Raw genomic sequence first — 19,000 nt, forward strand, 5'->3', positions numbered from 1 at the left:
CACGAAGACCTACGTTGCATTATTACCAGTGACATCCTGTCACGTAGGAATGTTCTACACTAGAAAAGAGAGATCTAGGCAATAGCCGAAGCACACACGTGATCCAACGAGTACCTTCTTCTAACCTTATTATGCTTACCACATTTCACTTCACAATTTCATTTTCACATCCTATCCATTGAAAAAAGAAGCCCACTATCAAGAAAAAAGTTGAGCGAGTGAGATTTCTTCACCTCAGTATGGTAATGGTGGTCCCTGAACCGTAGGCATCAATTTCAAAAGATTGATGAATCAGAGATCCCATATTGCAACAGTTCTTATAAATTAATTTAAAACAAAAGAGCTCTAACTCATTGATGTAGAATGACTACTCAACAATAATCACTCCTACGGAAAAGAAAGAAAGTTACAAAATTTTATCAAAAGGTCGCAATTCCCTTGGTAGGCCATCAAAATTTCCAGCATTGACGTCTGATTGTAGCATAGGACGCTTCCCTTCCCAAACAATGCCCTCTGCTAGGTGCTCCATGTTTGGTGTAAGCATTACATAATTTGGATCAGCTCTTTGATAACTGCAAAATAGGAAGATGATAACTCTATTTACTGACAGATGTAATTGGTGTAGCATGTCAAATCCAATAACTTATAAAGTAAAAGTTATTGTTTACTAATATGAAAATCCATAAAATATTTGAGCTTGCAGGGCAGAAGTTGATGATGATTAGAACTAAACATATTTGGAAACAATAATTTTAAGAAGAAAGGGGTGAAAAGTAAAAGCAAAAAAACAAGAAACCTGGCTTCTCTCAGATTCTCGACACGAATGCCAAATCCAAAGGCTGTCTTTCCAATAACACGATCTCTAGTAGCTGCAAGATAGTGGGATTTACTGAGTTGGTAGTAGAAACCCATAAATAATTGAATGGTGCATCTTCTATCGTAGGAAAACTAGCCCTATGGATGATAAAAACAATTCTATAATTCTTTGCTACTCAGGCTCAACTCAAAGCAGATCTAAGAGCACAAGTTTAGATATGTTTCAAACATCATCAATATCAGACAAAATAATTGTTTGTCAAGAAATCAATTGTTCAGAGGAGAACAACTAATGCACCGTTAAGAAAGTGTGTGTTGATCCAAGTTGAGCAAACGAAAAAAAGTAGAGGGAGACTAAAAATCAGATTAGTAATAGTAATAAAAAATGACATGTCAATTAAGAACTAATAGAGAGTATGACTTTAGATAGAATAGAGTGAAGGAAAAATAATACATGTGGCTGACCTTAACTAATATGTTGAGGATCCATAGTTGATCATAAAATTTTGAGACTAAGGTTTTATTGTTAGTGGGGACATCGAATGGAATCTACATAATTCCACAATGCTATATATACCATCTAAAGAATGCACCATCTTCACAAGTAATTAACCTATTATTATTAGCATTTACATCCTGAATACTGCATTGATATAGCACACACTATGTCAACATGGAACAGTTCCATTGCAATTATAGGTCTGAATACTCTTCAGACATTAGTATAGGCTTCTAATAAAATGCACTGAACCATTTGTGCATCTCCCAGTCCACCAAGTCGGGCACATACCATAGTGGCACAGCCTCACCAACTAATACACAAAGGATTCATGAGAAAAATTGTATATACCTAAGTGTCTAATTAAGTAGAAAGTAATAAATCTAATTGTAACTATAAAAATAAATTTTTTGGTCAACCATGATACAATCAACCAACTACAGGCACCTGAAATGTTGAAAGTGAAAGCAGGTTTCCACCATGACTTGAATGCCAAGGACGCAGATGAACTCTGAGGCCCCACTTTTCCCTGCAAAGATGGGTATTGATACTTTTCAAACCTGATACAATCAGTAGTTATAAAGCACATGGTTGCACCAGAAGCACTACCTTCAGCAAGAAGTTTTTATTGGCTTGCCAGGATGCAGCCACTTGAAAAGTGGACTCAGGGATCTTGTTTGATGCATTGGCATCTTCGACCCTTTAAAACAAAATCATAACAAAATTAGATATCACCACAATGGTTATAATCAGTTCTGTTATTCACTTATTTGTAATACCTTGAGTGCAACTCAAAGCCAAAGTCAATATAATTTGTAATTCCAACTACTTCATCTTCTTCAAGGGGGTTCTGGATCTGTTTAGTTGAGGCAGTTCAAAGACTTCATCAGAAAAATTTTGAACTAATAAAAGAAAGAAACTTCATCACAAAAACATATAACAAGAAAAAAGAATGATAATTACAGTTATTTCTGGATGGATGTTTAGGGGGCATAATACTGGAAATTGGTTTTTGTAGTAAATGACATGCATCCATATATAACTTGCACAATGAACATACTTAGTCAAGATTCTACACATCTTATTCCAAATCAACCAACCAACCAAGGGGCTCAATTAGCCACCCATAACCATTGTTGGCCTGACTAAAACAGGGTCCTATGGTGATTTAAAAACATGCAAGTAGATACCCATCCATTAATCCTGAAGAGAAGTACACAACAAAAAATATAGCTCAAAAAATGCTGCACAACCTAGAAACAATATATTTATAGTCAGTGTCCTGCGCTCCGTTAGAAGCCTAACAGAGGATCAATAAGAACAAGCATTTGAAAAATAAAAGGCCATGCAGGAGACAAGGACAAGGAAGGAAAAAGAAGAAGATACATACCCGTCTTTGGACAACCACATGTTGATAGAATGAGGCAATGAGCTGCAGGTTATATCAGCATAGGACATTTCAGCAAAACAAGTCAAAAAATTAAGTTACATATTGCAAATGGAGTCATGCAAGGTAGGGATAATGAGTGGGAGAAATTAACAAAATTTGGAGATTTTTTTTACCCGAAAATTTGAAGAAATTTACTAAGCAACATGTTGATCCAAGATCAAACACTGATTTCAGTATGGAAAATATTAAAGGTGATCCATCATTTGACACATTAACCCAAGACTAAAAATCTTATTCTCGCCACCAAGATCATACCATGATAGATATCTTCTTTGAGAAGTCACAATGTTGTATGAATATAATTGGCTTAACAGTTAAAAGCATAAAGTTCCTTTCATGTGTAGCTTGAATTAGGGTGAGAGATCCATATCATCATTCCAATCACAGTTAACGGGTGATTTAGTGTTTTTTTATCAAATCACATGAAATAGATTAGTGGAGAAAACATGACAAATAATTGTTTGTAAGTATTTTTTTATGGAAATTTTTTGCGAGTATTTAGATCATGCTGAATTCCCAAACCATGCCCCAATCTTTTACCAGATTTTCATATCGAGTTTCTTTCCAGAGCCATTTTGTAAAAGACTCCATACAGGCAAAGAGTTATGTTTGCCTATGCATCTAGCGTGTGGACAGCTTTGCCTTCAGAATATATAGAAGGATCTATGATAAAAAAAAATCTGATTTGTGGAATTGTACATCCACCTGTGCAAATTGATTAGAAATTTATCAAACACACATCACATATTAGTTTGAAAACAAGATTCATTAAACAATCATATTAAAAGCAAGAAACAAAAGGCTAATTCTATGTTGCCTTTATTTCTCAAGTCAAAATTTTCAATGTTGGGCATGAGGATAACATGGGCACAATTGCAGCATAATTACATTAAAATAACATCCCACAGAGAACAATGCCACGGAGTCCAAGAATGAGGAAATCTATTGCTATTTGCAAGTATAAGAAGTTGTGAAATACCATGAAATATGTAGCTCACAAAGACCAACAAATTAGCTTCTTTCTTTGTTCTCATTTCAAATGGGGATTAAAGCAAAATCACGGTGATCAAACAATCCCAAGTATCTCTTCTTCTTCTCTGTTTTATATTACAGCTTTAACATTCTAATTTCTAGCAATAATATCGAATCTATTCTGATACAAATGAAGCAATCATTTGGGGTAGAGAGAGAGAAACTGTCAGGCACATATTCAAATGGGTATATAATTGAAACTATCTGGAACAAACCTCAGAACTTTTAGCAAGTTCAATACCAAAATTGAAGGATGGACTCAGGGGGCTGCCTGATCCTGCTCCATAGCCAATTGCACAACTCCAATCATTTAAATTTTTATAATTTGCACGATCATTGCTTCCATCTAATAAAAGCAGCATTAAAAAGTTAAACAATTAAAGTCAATTTAGATCTTGCTCAAATTCCAGTGTCACATAATATAGTGCTCATATTACACACATGCAACATGACCTACATGAAAGAATATTAAAAAATAACAATGACACCCACTGAGCAAAATGACACATTCATGCAAAGCATTCTTAGAGACGAAATGCATCTTTTTCCATGACTTATCAAGAAAAAAACTTGAGTTTGACACTGAATTAAACATTAATAGAAAACCAGGGGTAAATAGAAACATTTAAAGTAAGAATAGAAACATGTGAGAATAGCAATTTCAGCATAGGCCAGAGAGCCGATTCCCAAACTCAACTAATTGTTTAACAAATTGGCATAAAATGTTTAATATAAGAAATTTGGCGAGTAAAACTTACACTGTGGCTCATATTGCACTCCAGCAGTTAGCCTTCCCACCTTGCTTACCAACCATACACTTTTTGCGAATTCATCTTTCACTGGAAAGTATGATGAGTATATAATTCAGAGGTTTTCATCACATATTCCATATGTTAGTTTTGTGAGTGTACACATAATATTTCCAAGGTTGCAACATGAAAAACTAAAAATCAAATGGGAATAAGAAGAGAGTTACTATCTCAATTTTCATCTGCAGTCTCAGAAGGGTTGAACAAAAATTTTCTTTTTATTTGGGGAAAGGGGTGGGGGGTTGGGGAGCAAACTGATAAATTATATTCTTAGCAAGGTTCTAGCACTTTTTTTTATATTTTTTGATGAACAAGGTTCTAGCACATGTTACTAGTGAGGATCTTGCAATAAATTTGAACAGTTTCTGTGGCCAAGTATCACCTTGGAAATTGTCCCACATTGCTTAAGAGAGTATGTTGTGTGTAGTATGACTTGTCCCACTCTCCTTTAAAAATTAGCATGGCTTTTGAGTGGTGTTGTAGTGTGTCTTTATGTTAGAACCCCTTTCTCTCTCTCTTGTGTGTGTGTGTGTGTTTGTTTCTCACAAAAGAAAAGTATCACCTCAAAAGGCATCCCTTACAAAAAAAGATGGGCCATCTAAAATGATGTAGTAAGCAGCTGGCTATGGCTTCTCCATTTCCCTGACCCTCCCCCTAAGTCTTTAGAACCAACAACTCCAAGTATAGTTGACTAAAATATTCTTTTCATCCTTAAAGTTTGCATGAATTTGGTTTTCCAGTCATAAACTTTAAAATGTTTGTTTTTCGTCCATAAAATATTGTAAATGTTATGCATTCTGTCCTTAAACTTTGAAAAATATTTTTTTCATCCCTATTTTCATACTTAATATGTTGAAAAAAGTTCTTTAAAAATTTTAGGGGTGAAAAACAAAATTTTTAAGTTTAGGGGAAAAAAAAAAAAATCATGCAAACTTTAGGGACAAAAACAATATTTTAGCCACTATTGTTTTAAGCTTAAAAATAATGGACAAAAAAAATTCAAAACAAAGGGGGGGGGGGGGGGGAATATAATATCAAGTGTTATAGTATAGAAATTGATTGCGATAAAAAAAAAACAAAAGAAATTAATAATTATACTCTCTTTAGGAAAAATTCTCACAGCCAGAAAATAGTGATCACAGCAGATCTAAATTAGTGAACAGTGCCTCATATATCATGTGTTCACAGAGAGGGAACTCATTGTCCTAAAACTCAGATCACATACAGGATAAAGGCATAAATGTGGCTCCAAATGACAATTTCCCGAGCCATATCTCAATCCAAAAACACCATAATCTTCAGAAGATACTCTGCAGGAATAGGTAGATACATCAACAAAGTGCATCTGAATTTTGAATGTACCAACTAGCTAAAGAAGCTGCAAAGATGGAATTAATGATTCAAACTAACCTTCTCTTCAGTAACAAAGGAAAAATACCAAATGCTCCAAATCCATATTTAGGGTAGTAAGCAGATGACCTCATTTGCAAAATCCTGAAGCGACAGCACAAACATAGTAACATTCAAGGAATTATGGCTAGAGAGGGGGAAAACCAGCCTGGAAGGAGGAGAGGCCTTTTGTCAGAAAGTGAAATTATTTACTTAACATAAAAGTTTCTTACGGGTCAGAGCTCGATACAAAAAGGTCCACAAATGTATTAGGATCATCAACATCACTGTTCACAGAAACGAATCATAAAAACAGTGTTTAATAACTCAATTAGCATATATTGTATTACGAAAAAAGAAGACATGACAAACAATAAACTAATTCTACAATACCTTTGCCAGCGAAATAGTGCATTTCCTACAATGTTCTCGTCAGGCTGATTATCAAGTGGACCTGAAACCTAATTAGGCTAAGGGAAAAAAAATCTAATTCCTCTATTCCTCACGGCTCATATTTTCAACAAAAAGTATCAAAAAAAAAAAAAATCAATCTCATACAAGAACTAGATATATTAGTAAAAAAAAAGGAAGAAAGATTTTAACGGATACAGTAGCAACCAAATCCACATGAGGGTCATCAATTGGCTTTAGCATAATTCTTGAGCTGAAATGCCTTGCTTCTTCAAAATAGTCCTCAAAAAGGCATTTCAAAGCAAGCTTCCCAAATAACAAGTCGTATGATGACTCCAACATCCTACATCACATCATAGACATATACATTCAGTTATGATGCACACACTCAGTGGGTTTTGAACTGATGATCTCGCCCTCCATCCCGTTATTAAAGGAGAACAAAATGCAATTATTACATATGTACACACACTCAAACATGTATTTATCAAATAGAGTACTTTTAAGTTAACAGTTACCTCTTCAAAACCAAATGGTCACAAATGAATATTAATATTTGTTAAACCCTAGTCAAAGCAAAGACCGTAGTCCATTACACCTAATCATACTTGTAGTCCAAGCAACAAAATCTCAATCCTACTTGTATTGTAAGCATTGTAAACCTCGAGATTATTGTATAAGGGTCTGTTTGGATATCATTTACTACTGAAAACTAAAAACTGAAAACATTATAGCAAAATAATTTTTAAATGTGTAAATAATACCGTAGAACTCAATTTTAACTTAAAATTTGTTGAATTCCATACTCCCGTAAACAGTATACAAGACCCAGAGAAAAAGGAACTAAACTTTTAATTTCCAACAACATCCAAACTCACATAGTAAAGATTAAAAATTAAAATGATTTCACTATTTTACTTATTTTTGCTACTATTTATAACTTCATTATTTTTTTTGTGTTATTTATGCACCTATTGTACTATTTTAATTATCTTTTATTTTTATTTACAATTCTTTTAACAATAATTTTTCAGTTTCAGCAAAATAAACCGCCGATATTTATGTTTTATCATTTTTTTTTATATTAAATAATGAAAAATCAAAAGGGCCAATTCCAATTCTCGAAGAATTGAAATTCCTAAGGGTAAAAGTTTGATATGAAAAGGAACCTGGTCCGGGCAGCGAGAGGAGGGAAATCGAAGAGAGGTGGGACGAGCACCATTGGCGGTGGTGGCTGCTTCAACCAATTCCCGAACCAGTTCCACATCTCTTTCTCTCACTCTCTCTGTGCTTTTCAAATGACAGTGAAAACGGGGTTTAGGGTTTCTTAAATAGACCTAAAGTTAAAGTTGAAGTTGAAGGTTGAAATTGCAAAAGAGTGAGCGAGAAAGAAGCTTTGGATTCTCGCCAGCCCCACGCATCTTTCCTCAACTCCAAGAAGCTTTCAACCTACTCAACGGCGAGCCTAATGACGTGGCACTTGCGATGCACGGCAATTAGGGTTTTTCTATTTTTTTTAATTTATTCATTTTAGGAAATATTTAAGAATGTCTTGTTCAGTTAAATAAATCATGACCTGTTAAAAAAGTTAATGACTAAAATTATACATTAATGATATCTTTAATTACAGTGTATAGAATGTATAAAATTGTGTATACTGTTTGAAAAATGTGTATTTTGAATATATAAAATTGCATATATTTTTTGAAATTGTGTATGTATTTAATTGTGATGCGTTTTTTTTTTTTTAAGAGTAATACTTATTAAAACATACAAACAAGAAAATAATATATAGAGTTTTTTAAATAGATTTATTATAATATGTTACATAACCAGAGTACCAATAAAAAATTATCTAATCTTTATAGTAGTAGTCTAGTGTTGAATGTATAAAATTATGTTTTTGAAAATGTGCATGTTGAATATAGACAATTCTTGCAATTTTTTAAAAATGCGTACTTTGAATATACAAAATTGCGTATATTTTTTGAAATTGTGTATGTATTTAATTGCAATGCGTTTTTTTTTATTAAAAAAAACAGTAATACTTATTAAAACATACGAATACGAAAATGATATATAGAGTTTTTTAAACAAACTTATAATATGTTACATAACTAGAGTACCAATAAAAAATGGTCTAACCTTTATAGTAGTAGTCTGGCGTTGAATATATAAAATTATGTACATTTTTAAAAAATGTGCATATTGAATATACACAATCCTGTGCAATTTTTAAAAAATATGTATGTTGAATGTATAGAATTATGTACATTTTTTCAAAGATGGGTACCTTAAATATAGAGAATTATGTACATTCTTTGAAACAATGTGTACATTCAATGTTCAAAATTTTGTACATTGTTTGAAAAATAGGTTTTTTGAACGTACAAAATCGCATTCATTCTTTGAAAAATTGTGCAAGTTGAATATATAAAATTATGCACAATTTTTTTTAAAAAAAAGTTTATTTTGAATTACAGAATTGTGTACATTATCAAAAAAATTATATACATTGAATGTATAGAATTGTGTACATTGAATATATTGAATTTTACATATTCTTTGAAAAATGTATACGTTGAATGTACATAATTGTATACATTATTTGAAATTGTATATGTTGAATATATATAATTGTGTACATTTATGAAAAATTATGTTCGTCAAATGTACAGAATTGTGTACATTTTTAAAAAAATGTGTACGTTGAATGTTCAAAATTGTGTATGTTCTTTGAAAAATTGTGTACTTGAATGTATAGAAATATAAACATTTTTTGAAAAATTATCTACATTGAATGTATAAAATTGGTTACATTTTTTGAAAAATGTGTACATCAAATGTACAGAATTGTACACATTCTTATGTAAGTTGAATATATAGAATTGTGTACTTTAAATACACATAATTGTGTACATTCTTTGAAAATTTGTATGTATTGAATGTACAATATTGTGTACATTATATGAAAAATTGTGTACATTAAATATACAGAATTGTGAACATTTTTAAAAAAATTGTGTACATTCTTAGAAAATGTGTACATATAATAAACAAAATTATGTACAATTATTGAAAAATGTGTGTTGAATGTACATAATTGTGTACATCCTTAAAAAATGGGCACCTTGAAGGTACAAAATTTGTACATTCCATAAAAAATGGTACCTTGAATATACATAATTATGTACATTCCGTAAAAGATTATGTATATTGTTTGAAAAATGGTTTCTTTAATTGTACATAATAAAGTACTTTCCTTGAAAATTTGTGCACTTTGAATATATATAATTGTGTATATCCTTAAAAAGATGGGCACCTTGAAGGTACAAAATTTTGTACATTCCTTAAAAAATGGGTACCTTGAATGTACATAATTCTGTACACTCTTTGAAAGATTGTATACATTATTTAAAAATTGATTTCTTTGATTGTACAGAATTGTGTACTTTCTTTAAAAATTTGTGCAAGTTGAATGTATAAAATTATATACAATCTTTAAAAAAAATGCATATTTTGAATGTACAGATCGTATACATTCTTCGAAAAATGCTGAACATTGAATGTATATAACTGTGTACATTTTTTGAAATATTTTGTGCATTGAATATACAAAATTGTGCATATTCATTGAAAATATGTATGTTGAATATACGGAACTGAGTTCATTCTATGAAAAATTATGTACGTTGAATATACAAAATTGGGTACTGTAGGGTTGCGTTTTTCAGGCCAAGCCCAAGATGCAGGGAACTTTTGACCAGCGAGCCCGATACAATGAATTTGTAGAGAGTGGGCCAAAGAGCTGGACTTTAGTGTATGGACAATGACCATCGCGGCGTTCCTTAAGGGCCAAGCTTAGTAGATAGAATTGGTCCTCGGCACGATTCGAGGAGCTTTTCCTGGTGCCTCTCCACCCTTGGGGATTCCCCTCCCCCCCCCCCTTTTATAGTCGTTTTCCTCTTCCTAATTGGGGTCCCCAGGGCAGGTATTTGTCCCATCCGCCCCTATCTCCAGTTGTTGGGAGTGGTTGTAAGGACAGAGAAGTATGGCTGTGTCAAGCACAAGGCACTGAATACAATAAAGGCTGCCTTCCCTTATGTGCTTTCGTTCTATCTGTTGTCTTTCTCCACTTTCGTGCTTTCCCTGCCCTGTGGAACGGTCTGGAGTTTCGCCATTAATGGTCTGTTACCTTTTTTACCCTCGACTATATCCATCTGAGGAGGATTTTTCTATGGCCAAGGAGGGGTTTCTCCATGGACTGGGCCCCTGGCCCAGTATAGATATTGAAACGGGCCTCTTAGTCTTTTTCCCCCACAATAGCCTCTTAAAATCCTGCTGTTCGGCTCCTCGGACGGACAAGAGGGTTTTGGCGACATTGGGCCTCTGTCACGATTTCCCAAGTCGTGCCTTCCATTAACGTTTGAGTCTCTTCGTTTGCTCGAGGCGCGTTCCTGACTATAAAACATTCTTTTAATCTATCCTCGCTTAATCCCTGTCGTTTCGGTACACGAGGCGCGCTTTAATTAGGGCTCTTTCACGAGGTGACATAAATCCAACGGCTGAAGGTTACTTTGGAATTTGAACGAGATTAATCTCGTTTGTAATTCCTTACTAGGGTTTCGAAGCGAATTGATTGCCTCCAGATTCGTCTTCTATATAAGACGCGCAGTGGGAGATAGTACATCCTTATTTGCAGAGTCTTGAGTTTTCAGATTTCTATCTCCTCAAACGTTCCCAAAGTCCCTACTACGAGAGTGACTTAGATTTTGGGGGGTAAGATGATCATGGTTAGGATAAGGGTGAAGGAACAAAACCCCCTTCAGAAGCCTTGGGTATCTCCAAGATTCAAAATGGCACGGTCAGGACAAAGGAGACAAAGGCTCAAGGCCTCCCTTCTCCTTGATAGGGCAAGAAAGGAGCCACTTTTTCTTTCAGCCAAAATTCGAAGCAGGTGGATGTCGCATCAGATTTTTGGTGCGACAGCACTGAGATTTCCCATCGTCGGTACCATTCGCTCCCGTTCAATCGTTGTTAACATGATACTTGCTCGATTACTGTCAGAGCTAGTACGGGGGTTTGGTATCCCCACTTCTTCCTCTCTTCCATCACTGGCGCCTCCGCTTCTTCTTCTCTTCCATCACTGGCGCCACCTAGGTGCCTCTGCTTCTTCTTCTCTTCCATCACTGGTGCCACCCGGACTTGCCTAGTCGTTGTTAGAGCAGAATTGAAGGATCTATCATCCTCATGTATTTTTTATGTTATGATTTTTACTTTCAGTTAGCTTATGATTTCAGGCTTGTCTAAGCCCCTTTATGTATATTGTACCATCTCTTTATCTAATAAAAGATGAGTTTATTGCATTTTACATATCCTTTCTCTTTTGCAATAATTATCGTGTGAATGGATGTGCTGGTGTTTTTTCTTTTGAACCGTATGTAGAACCGATGACCTCGTCAGTAGAGTTATTTATCAAAATCAACGAGCACAATAGTGCCGATTTTAAATAAGTTAACCATACAGAACAAACCAGGATAACAGCCGCACGTTCCGTATTGTGAACAGATTAGCCACCTAAGGATGTGCAATCTGAAATAAATTGTCCGAAGGGGTCGCCGGGCATTATGGTCCTTTTCCTAGTTTCCAATGATATTCGTGGCTTTAATTTGTTTTAGGTATATGGCCCAAGGATTATGCAATACCCCGGTTCCGTCCAGCGCTTAAGCTTTCAGTGTAGTTCCCTATAGGCTTGAGTCTGAGGACTATACAAGGCCTTAGTTCTGTCTAACACTTGGGCTTTGTTTTCAATGTGCCTAGTTTCCCCGTAGGCTTGAGTCCGAGGACCATACAAGGTCTTGGTTCTGTCTAGCACTTAGGTTTTCAGTGTAGTTTCCCCATAGGCTTGAGTCCGAGGACTATACAAGACATTGGTTCTGTCTAGCACTTGGGCTTTGTTTTCAATGTGCCTAGTTTCCCCGTAGGCTTGAGTCCAAGGACCATACAAGACCTTGGTTCTGTCTAGCACTTAGACTTTCAGTGTAGTTTCCCCATAGGCTTGATTTCGAGGACTATACAAGGTCTTGGTTCTGTCTAGCACTTGGGCTTTGTTTTCAATGTACCTAGTTTCCCCGTAGGCTTGAGTCCGAGGACCATACAAGGCCTTGGTTTTGTCTAGCACTTAAGCTTTTAGTGTAGTTTCCCCATAGGCTTGAGTCCGAGGACTATACAAGACTTTGGTTCTTTCTAGCACTTGGGCTTTCAGTGTAGTTTCCCCATAGGCTTGAGTCCGAGGACTATACAAGGCCTTGGTTCTGTCTAGCACTTGGGCTTTGTTTTCAATGTGCCTAGTTTCCCCGTAGGCTTGAGTCCAAGGACCATACAAGGCCTTGGTTCTGTCTAGCACTTAGGCTTTCAGTGTAGTTTCCCCATAAGCTTGAGTCCGAGGACTATACAAGGCCTTGGTTCTGTCTAGCACTTGGGCTTTGTTTTCAATGTGCCTAGTTTCCTCGTAGGCTTGAGTCCGAAGACCATACAAGGCCTTGGTTCTGTCTAGCACTTAGGCTTTCAGTGTAGTTTCCCCATAGGCTTGAGTCCAAGGACTATACAAGGCCTTGGTTCTGTCTAGCACTTGGGCTTTGTTTTCAATGTGCCTAGTTTCCCCGTAGGCTTGAGTCCGAGAACCATACAAGACCTTGGTTCTGTCTAGCACTTAGGCTTTCAGTGTAGTTTCCCCATAGGCTTGATTTCGAGGACTATACAAGGTCTTGGTTCTGTCTAGCACTTGGGCTTTGTTTTCAATGTGCCTAGTTTCCCCGTAGGCTTGAGTCCGAGGATCATACAAGGCCTTGGTTCTGTCTAGCACTTAGGCTTTTAGTGTAGTTTCCCCATAGGCTTGAGTCCGAAGACTATACAAGGCTTTGGTTCTGTCTAGCACTTGGGCTTTCAGTGTAGTTTCCCCATAGGCTTGAGTCCGAGGACTATACAAGGCCTTGGTTCTGTCTAGCACTTGGGCTTTATTTTCAATGTGCCTAGTTTCCCCGTAGGCTTGAGTCCAAGGACCATACAAGGCCTTGGTTCTGTCTAGCACTTAGGCTTTCAGTGTAGTTTCCCTATAGGCTTGAGTCCGAGAACTATACAAGGCCTTGGTTCTGTCTAGCACTTGGGCTTTGTTTTCAATGTGCCTAGTTTCCCCGTAGGCTTGAGTCTAAGGACTATATAAGGCCTTGGTTCTGTCTAGCACTTAGGCTTTCAGTGTAGTTTCCCCATAGGCTTGAGTCCGAGGACTATACAAGGCCTTGGTTCTGTCTAGCACTTGGGCTTTGTTTTCAATGTGCCTAGTTTCCCCGTAGGCTTGAGTCCGAGGACCATACAAGGCCTTGGTTCTGTCTAGCACTTAATCTTTCAGTGTAGTTTCCCCATAGGCTTGAGTCCGAGAACTATACAAGGCCTTAGTTCTGTCTAGCACTTGGGCTTTGTTTTCAATTTGCCTAGTTTCCCCGTAGGCTTGAGTCTAAGGATTATACAAGGCTTTGGTTCTGTCTAGCACTTAGGCTTAGGCTATTAACTTCCCTCTCCGTGGGGGATTCAACGGACTGGACCGCTAAGCCCGCGAGAGTTAGCCCCTTATCAGGTGCCCGGGGAAAATGTCTGACATTAGAAGCCCCTAGGACCACGTTTCACTTAACAACCCTTCCCACGTAATCAACGCTTCGAAGTATGGGCCTGAGTGGAGGCTAAGTGACGACAACGACGATATGTTTTGGGAGACACGGGAGGTGCTTTTGTGTAGCTTGTACCACCGCCACAATGGTCTTTCTGATGGACCCTTGGTGGCAAGAGCTTAACCCCGCCGTGATTGGTCGTTGCATTTGCTAACGCTTTAGCTTCCCCACAGACAGCGCTAATTGTAGGGTCGCGTTTTTCAGGCCAAGCCCAAGATGCATGGAACCTTTGACCAGCGAGCCCAATACAATGAATTTGTAGAGAGTGGGCCAAAGAGCTGGGCTTTAGTGTATGGACAACGACCATTGCGGCGTTCCTCAAGGGCCAAGCTTAGCAGATAGAATTGGTCCTCGGCACGATCCGAGGAGTTTTTCCTGGTGCCTCTCCACCCTTGGGGATTCCCCTCCCCCCCCCCCTTTTACAGTCGTTTTCCTCTTCCTAACTGAGGTCCCTAGGGCAGGTACTTGTCCCATCCGCCCCTACCTCCAGTTGTTGGGAGTGGTTGTAAGGATAGAGAAGTATGGCTGTGTCAGGCACAAGGCACTGAATACAATAAATGCTGCCTTCCCTTATGCGCTTTCGTTCTATATGTTGTCTTTCTCCACTTTCGTGCTTTCTTTGCCCTGTGGAACGGTCTGGAGTTTCGCCATTGATGGTCTGTTACCTCTTTTACCCTCGGCTATATCCATCCGAGGAGGATTTTTCTATGGTAGAGGAGGGGTTTCTCCATGGACTAGGCCCTTGGCCCAGTATAGATATTGAAACGGGCCTCTTAGTCTTTTTCCCCCACAGGTACATTCATTAAAAATTTGTGCAAGTAAAATGTACAAAATTGTGTACATTCTTTAAAAAATATGTGTATGTTGAATTTACAAAATTGTGTCCATTTTTTGAAATGTTCTGCACATTGAATGTACATAATTATGTACATAATTTTTTTAAAAAAAATTGTACTATATTAGAAAAATGTATGTGTTGAACATACAGAATTGTATACATTCTATGAAAAAGTATGTACACTAATTGTACAAAATAGTGTGTGTTCTTTGAAAAATTGTGTACGTTGAATGTATAAAAATGTGTACATTTGTTTGAAAAAAATGTGTCATTTAATGTACAAAATTGTATATATTATTTAAAAAATAAGTGTGTTGAATGTACGAAATTGTACACATTCTTTGGAAATTCTACTTGTTCAGTGTACTAAGTTGTGTACATTCTTTGAAAATTTGTGTTTGTTAAATGTACAAAATTGCATACACTTTTTGAAAAATTTGTGTACGTTTAATGTACAAAATTGTGTTAGTTGAATGTACAAAATTGTGCACATTCTTATAAAATGTGTAAGTTGAATGTACCTAATTGTGTATGTTTTTAAAAAAATTGTATAGGTTTTTTTTTTTTTTTTTTTTTTTTTTTTTTTTTTTTTTTTTTTTCGGAAAAAATTGTGTAGGTTGAATGTGCAAAAATGTGTAAATTTTTTGAAAAATATGTATGTTGAATGTACAAAATTGTGTAAATTTTTTGAAAAAATTGTAGGGTTGAATGTTTAAGTTTAAAATATATATGTTGAATTGTGGGTATTGTAGTCAACTTGCCATCATCTTTTCCATTTAGTTTTTTAGCATATTTGTTTTAATAAAAGGTTGCATTTTTGTTTTGGCAGTAGATAGTGAGGAGAGGAAGGTGAGGCCAAGTTTGAACTTTGAATCACATAAATAAACACCATAAAAATATCATTCTAACCAGATTATCACTGAAACCCCAATAAGAATAAAAAGTTGCAAGTTGCAATTGCATCTAAATAGAAAGTAGAGTTGTGGGTTTCAGTTAGCTCAACTGGTAAAGTCTCTGATGGTTAAATAAGAGATTTGAGATTTAATCCTCGCTTACACCAAAAATTGATTGGTATCTTAATCTGATGATAAAGAGCTATCATTAAGAGCGGACGTCATATGTTAAAACTCTCTAAAAAAATGGAGAGTAGGGGAATCAAGAAAAAAAAATTTAAAAAAAAAATACAAGGACTGCTCATAGTCATAGCAAAAAATTTAGAGTTCAACCCACGCATGACCCACCTAGGGTGTGTTTAGATACCGCTTATTTTGCTAAAACTGAAAAATTATTACTAAAAGTACTATAGATAAATGTAAAAGTTAGTTAAAATAATACAGTGGGGTCCATAAATAGTACCAAAAAGTACAATAAAGCCCATAAATAATAGTAAAAATAAACTGAATAGTAAAATAATTTAAAATTTTCATTTCAATCTAAATCGTACGCCTACTATTACTTTTTTGAAGATTTGGGTGGCTACAGTCACTTAATGAAGATTATGGTTGCAGTGGCTCATAAATCTCCATGAATATTCCATTTGGGTGTCCTCTTCCGTTTCCTTTTTTGACTAGTTGGACTGCCTCCTAAACTTAATTTCCAATGGCCAGAAAACATTCTTGTAGGGGCACGATTTTAGTTAACCCGGTCCTGGACGGTCAGGCCCTGGCCCAAAAAGTCCCACACAATGAATCTTGTAGAGTATGGGCTGAAGAACTTGGTTCCAGTTGGCTTAGACGATTCGTTGCATGTCCTTAGTGGATATAGAAATGTGAATGAGAAAAATGGATGTGAAAGTGGAAGTTTTATTCATGGCTATGTATTCATACAGTGAATCCTAGTTCTCCTTCCCTCTCTCCTCTCTTTTTTCTGTCCCCTTTTTTGAGAGACTCTTACATATTATATATGCCCTCTTTTATCATCCTGGCCCTACACTTGTTGATCATCCAAATCTCCACTTGAGCACCTGTCCCATCAGACGCCCTTACCAGTTCTTTGTGAGTTGCAGTGACCAAGGTAACACTGTTCAGGGGTCTTCTCTTCATTAATGCGGCCAAGAGAGCAATTGTGGTGCATTTAATGTGGTGGTGACAGCCTTTGCTGGGATATTTTGAGTCTCCTTTCTTTTTACGTGTTTGGAGTGAGGGCTACAGTAACTGGGATGCATCATTGACCTGGACTTTGGAATGTCCGAGGAGGAATTACTCATCGGACGTGTTTTCTTCGTCCCAGTTGGCTTGGGCAGGGATTCTGGGCCGCGACGTCTCCTCGGACAGAATGGTCCTCGGACGGGCCCAAGGCCCAGCCAACTTGTTATTCTGGGCCGGTCCCCACAATTCTAGTGTGCAATTTCCACAACAATTGGTCAGCGTTAATTTATTAGTATATTACGATGGATCACCTAATTTTTTTTATTTTCATTTTTTGTCTTTGTATAAATAAAAAAATAAAAAAAAAGGTAAATGAAAATATTAATTGTTTCTACCTTACTAATGGAGAATTTAATAGGGATCAATGATAGCTCCTCAAATTTTTCATTATTTATTAAGGTCATTATTTGTGATTAGAGTAATATCGCATTCACATGAACTTATCATCAATATTATTTTTATCATACATCAATCTCAAGAACTAATATATTTCCTAGATTTATTAATTAATAATTAAGAGGTACCTAGACTTACACACAAAATTAGGATTCGTTCAAGTGAGCTTAATCATAGTTTGTTCATAGTACTTAATAGTCCATGTATTTTAGGCGTAATAGTCAAATTTCTACGAAGGATCAAATAATAAGAAAAAAATTAAATTAGGAGGATTTAAACTCTAAACATCTCGATCTGTTGAAAACAACAGGAGGTTTAAATCCTCTATCCAACAGTGATTTTCAGGCATGCCATAGATATGAATTGCTGTAATTAAAAAAAAAAAATCAATATAGTAGTTTTATATTTTATGTAGCATGAAACTGAATACTCCACAACAAATTGAATAGCTTTGGCATTGTAACTTGGTGGAGAAATGCTTAAAGACATACTTTACTCATCAGTCATCACTTACCATGCAAATATATTAAGGATATGTTTGGTATGTTGAGTGGATATTTTGTTAGGAAAAGATTAAAAGTAATCTTTATTAATTAGGAAAGTTAAGTAATTAATAACACAAGGAAATTTTAGCTAAGTTTGTTTGTCTATGTCATTATTTATTTATTTTTATTTTTTATTTAGAGAGAGTTTCAACATATAACGTCTACTCCTAATGATAACTCTCTACATCAAGCCAAGACATTGATCGATTTTTTAGTGTAAACAGAGATTAAATTCCAAATTTCTTATTTAACCATCAAAAAACTCAAACCAAGGCCATATAGTTTAGTAGGTCATTTATGAAACTATAATTATTACAAAGAAAAGTTTGTCAAATAGTCAAATACCTTGCTGCGAAATTGGACTGACATGATTTGAATTGCTAGATCTGTTTGGGGTTATGATTCTTAAGAGCAGTCAAGTCATTGGGCTAGTTGAAACTCTTTATTAAAAGCAAATGCAGACTATGATATATGGTCCTACAATTTAGACTATTGCATGAGTCATTGGATTAGTTGGAACTAATTAATGCTTTGTCCTACGAATTGAATTTTATGCATGCAATTTCCCTATCCTCCCCAAAAAATTTATTTGCCCCCCACCCTCGCACAGAAATATCAAAGCAAATTTTCATTTGTCAATGGTAAAAGGATAAATCTTAGGTATAGTACCTTAGGTGCTGTTTCCTAGATTCTCCTCTTAAGATTCAGCTATATAGCTACTTAACTAAAAAATACATTTCCATTCCATAAGAAAATTCAACATGGCAGAATCTTCAGATGGAAACCTAAGGAACAGCACCTAAGTACTATACCTAAGTCTTGCCTTTATCAAAATGTTAGTTCACATTCACGGATCAAATCCAAGTACAATTATCCCCTATTCACTCATAAAAACTTTTTACTATTTTCACTTTTTATTTTTTATTTTTTTACTTCCCATTTCA

General features: G+C 35.7%; 1 protein-coding gene across 1 annotated transcript; it reads right to left on the minus strand.

Moving 5' to 3' along the window:
- Window positions 1-121: 121 nt before the first annotated feature.
- On the minus strand, window positions 122-7,899 carry LOC115976661. Its single transcript, XM_031098100.1, is given in 15 exon segments — window positions 122-572; window positions 797-869; window positions 1,763-1,844; window positions 1,925-2,015; window positions 2,095-2,171; window positions 2,706-2,747; window positions 4,013-4,143; window positions 4,556-4,636; window positions 5,832-5,870; window positions 5,873-5,916; window positions 6,017-6,100; window positions 6,229-6,282; window positions 6,389-6,456; window positions 6,605-6,749; window positions 7,576-7,899. Coding segments are annotated over 15 exon segments (1,275 nt in total). The 5' UTR covers window positions 7,674-7,899; the 3' UTR covers window positions 122-406.
- Between the last annotated feature and the right edge of the window lie 11,101 nt (window positions 7,900-19,000).

The sequence above is a fragment of the Quercus lobata genome, chromosome 2 (genome assembly GCF_001633185.2).
Source record: "Quercus lobata isolate SW786 chromosome 2, ValleyOak3.0 Primary Assembly, whole genome shotgun sequence".
Classification (NCBI taxonomy): Eukaryota; Viridiplantae; Streptophyta; class Magnoliopsida; order Fagales; family Fagaceae; genus Quercus; species Quercus lobata.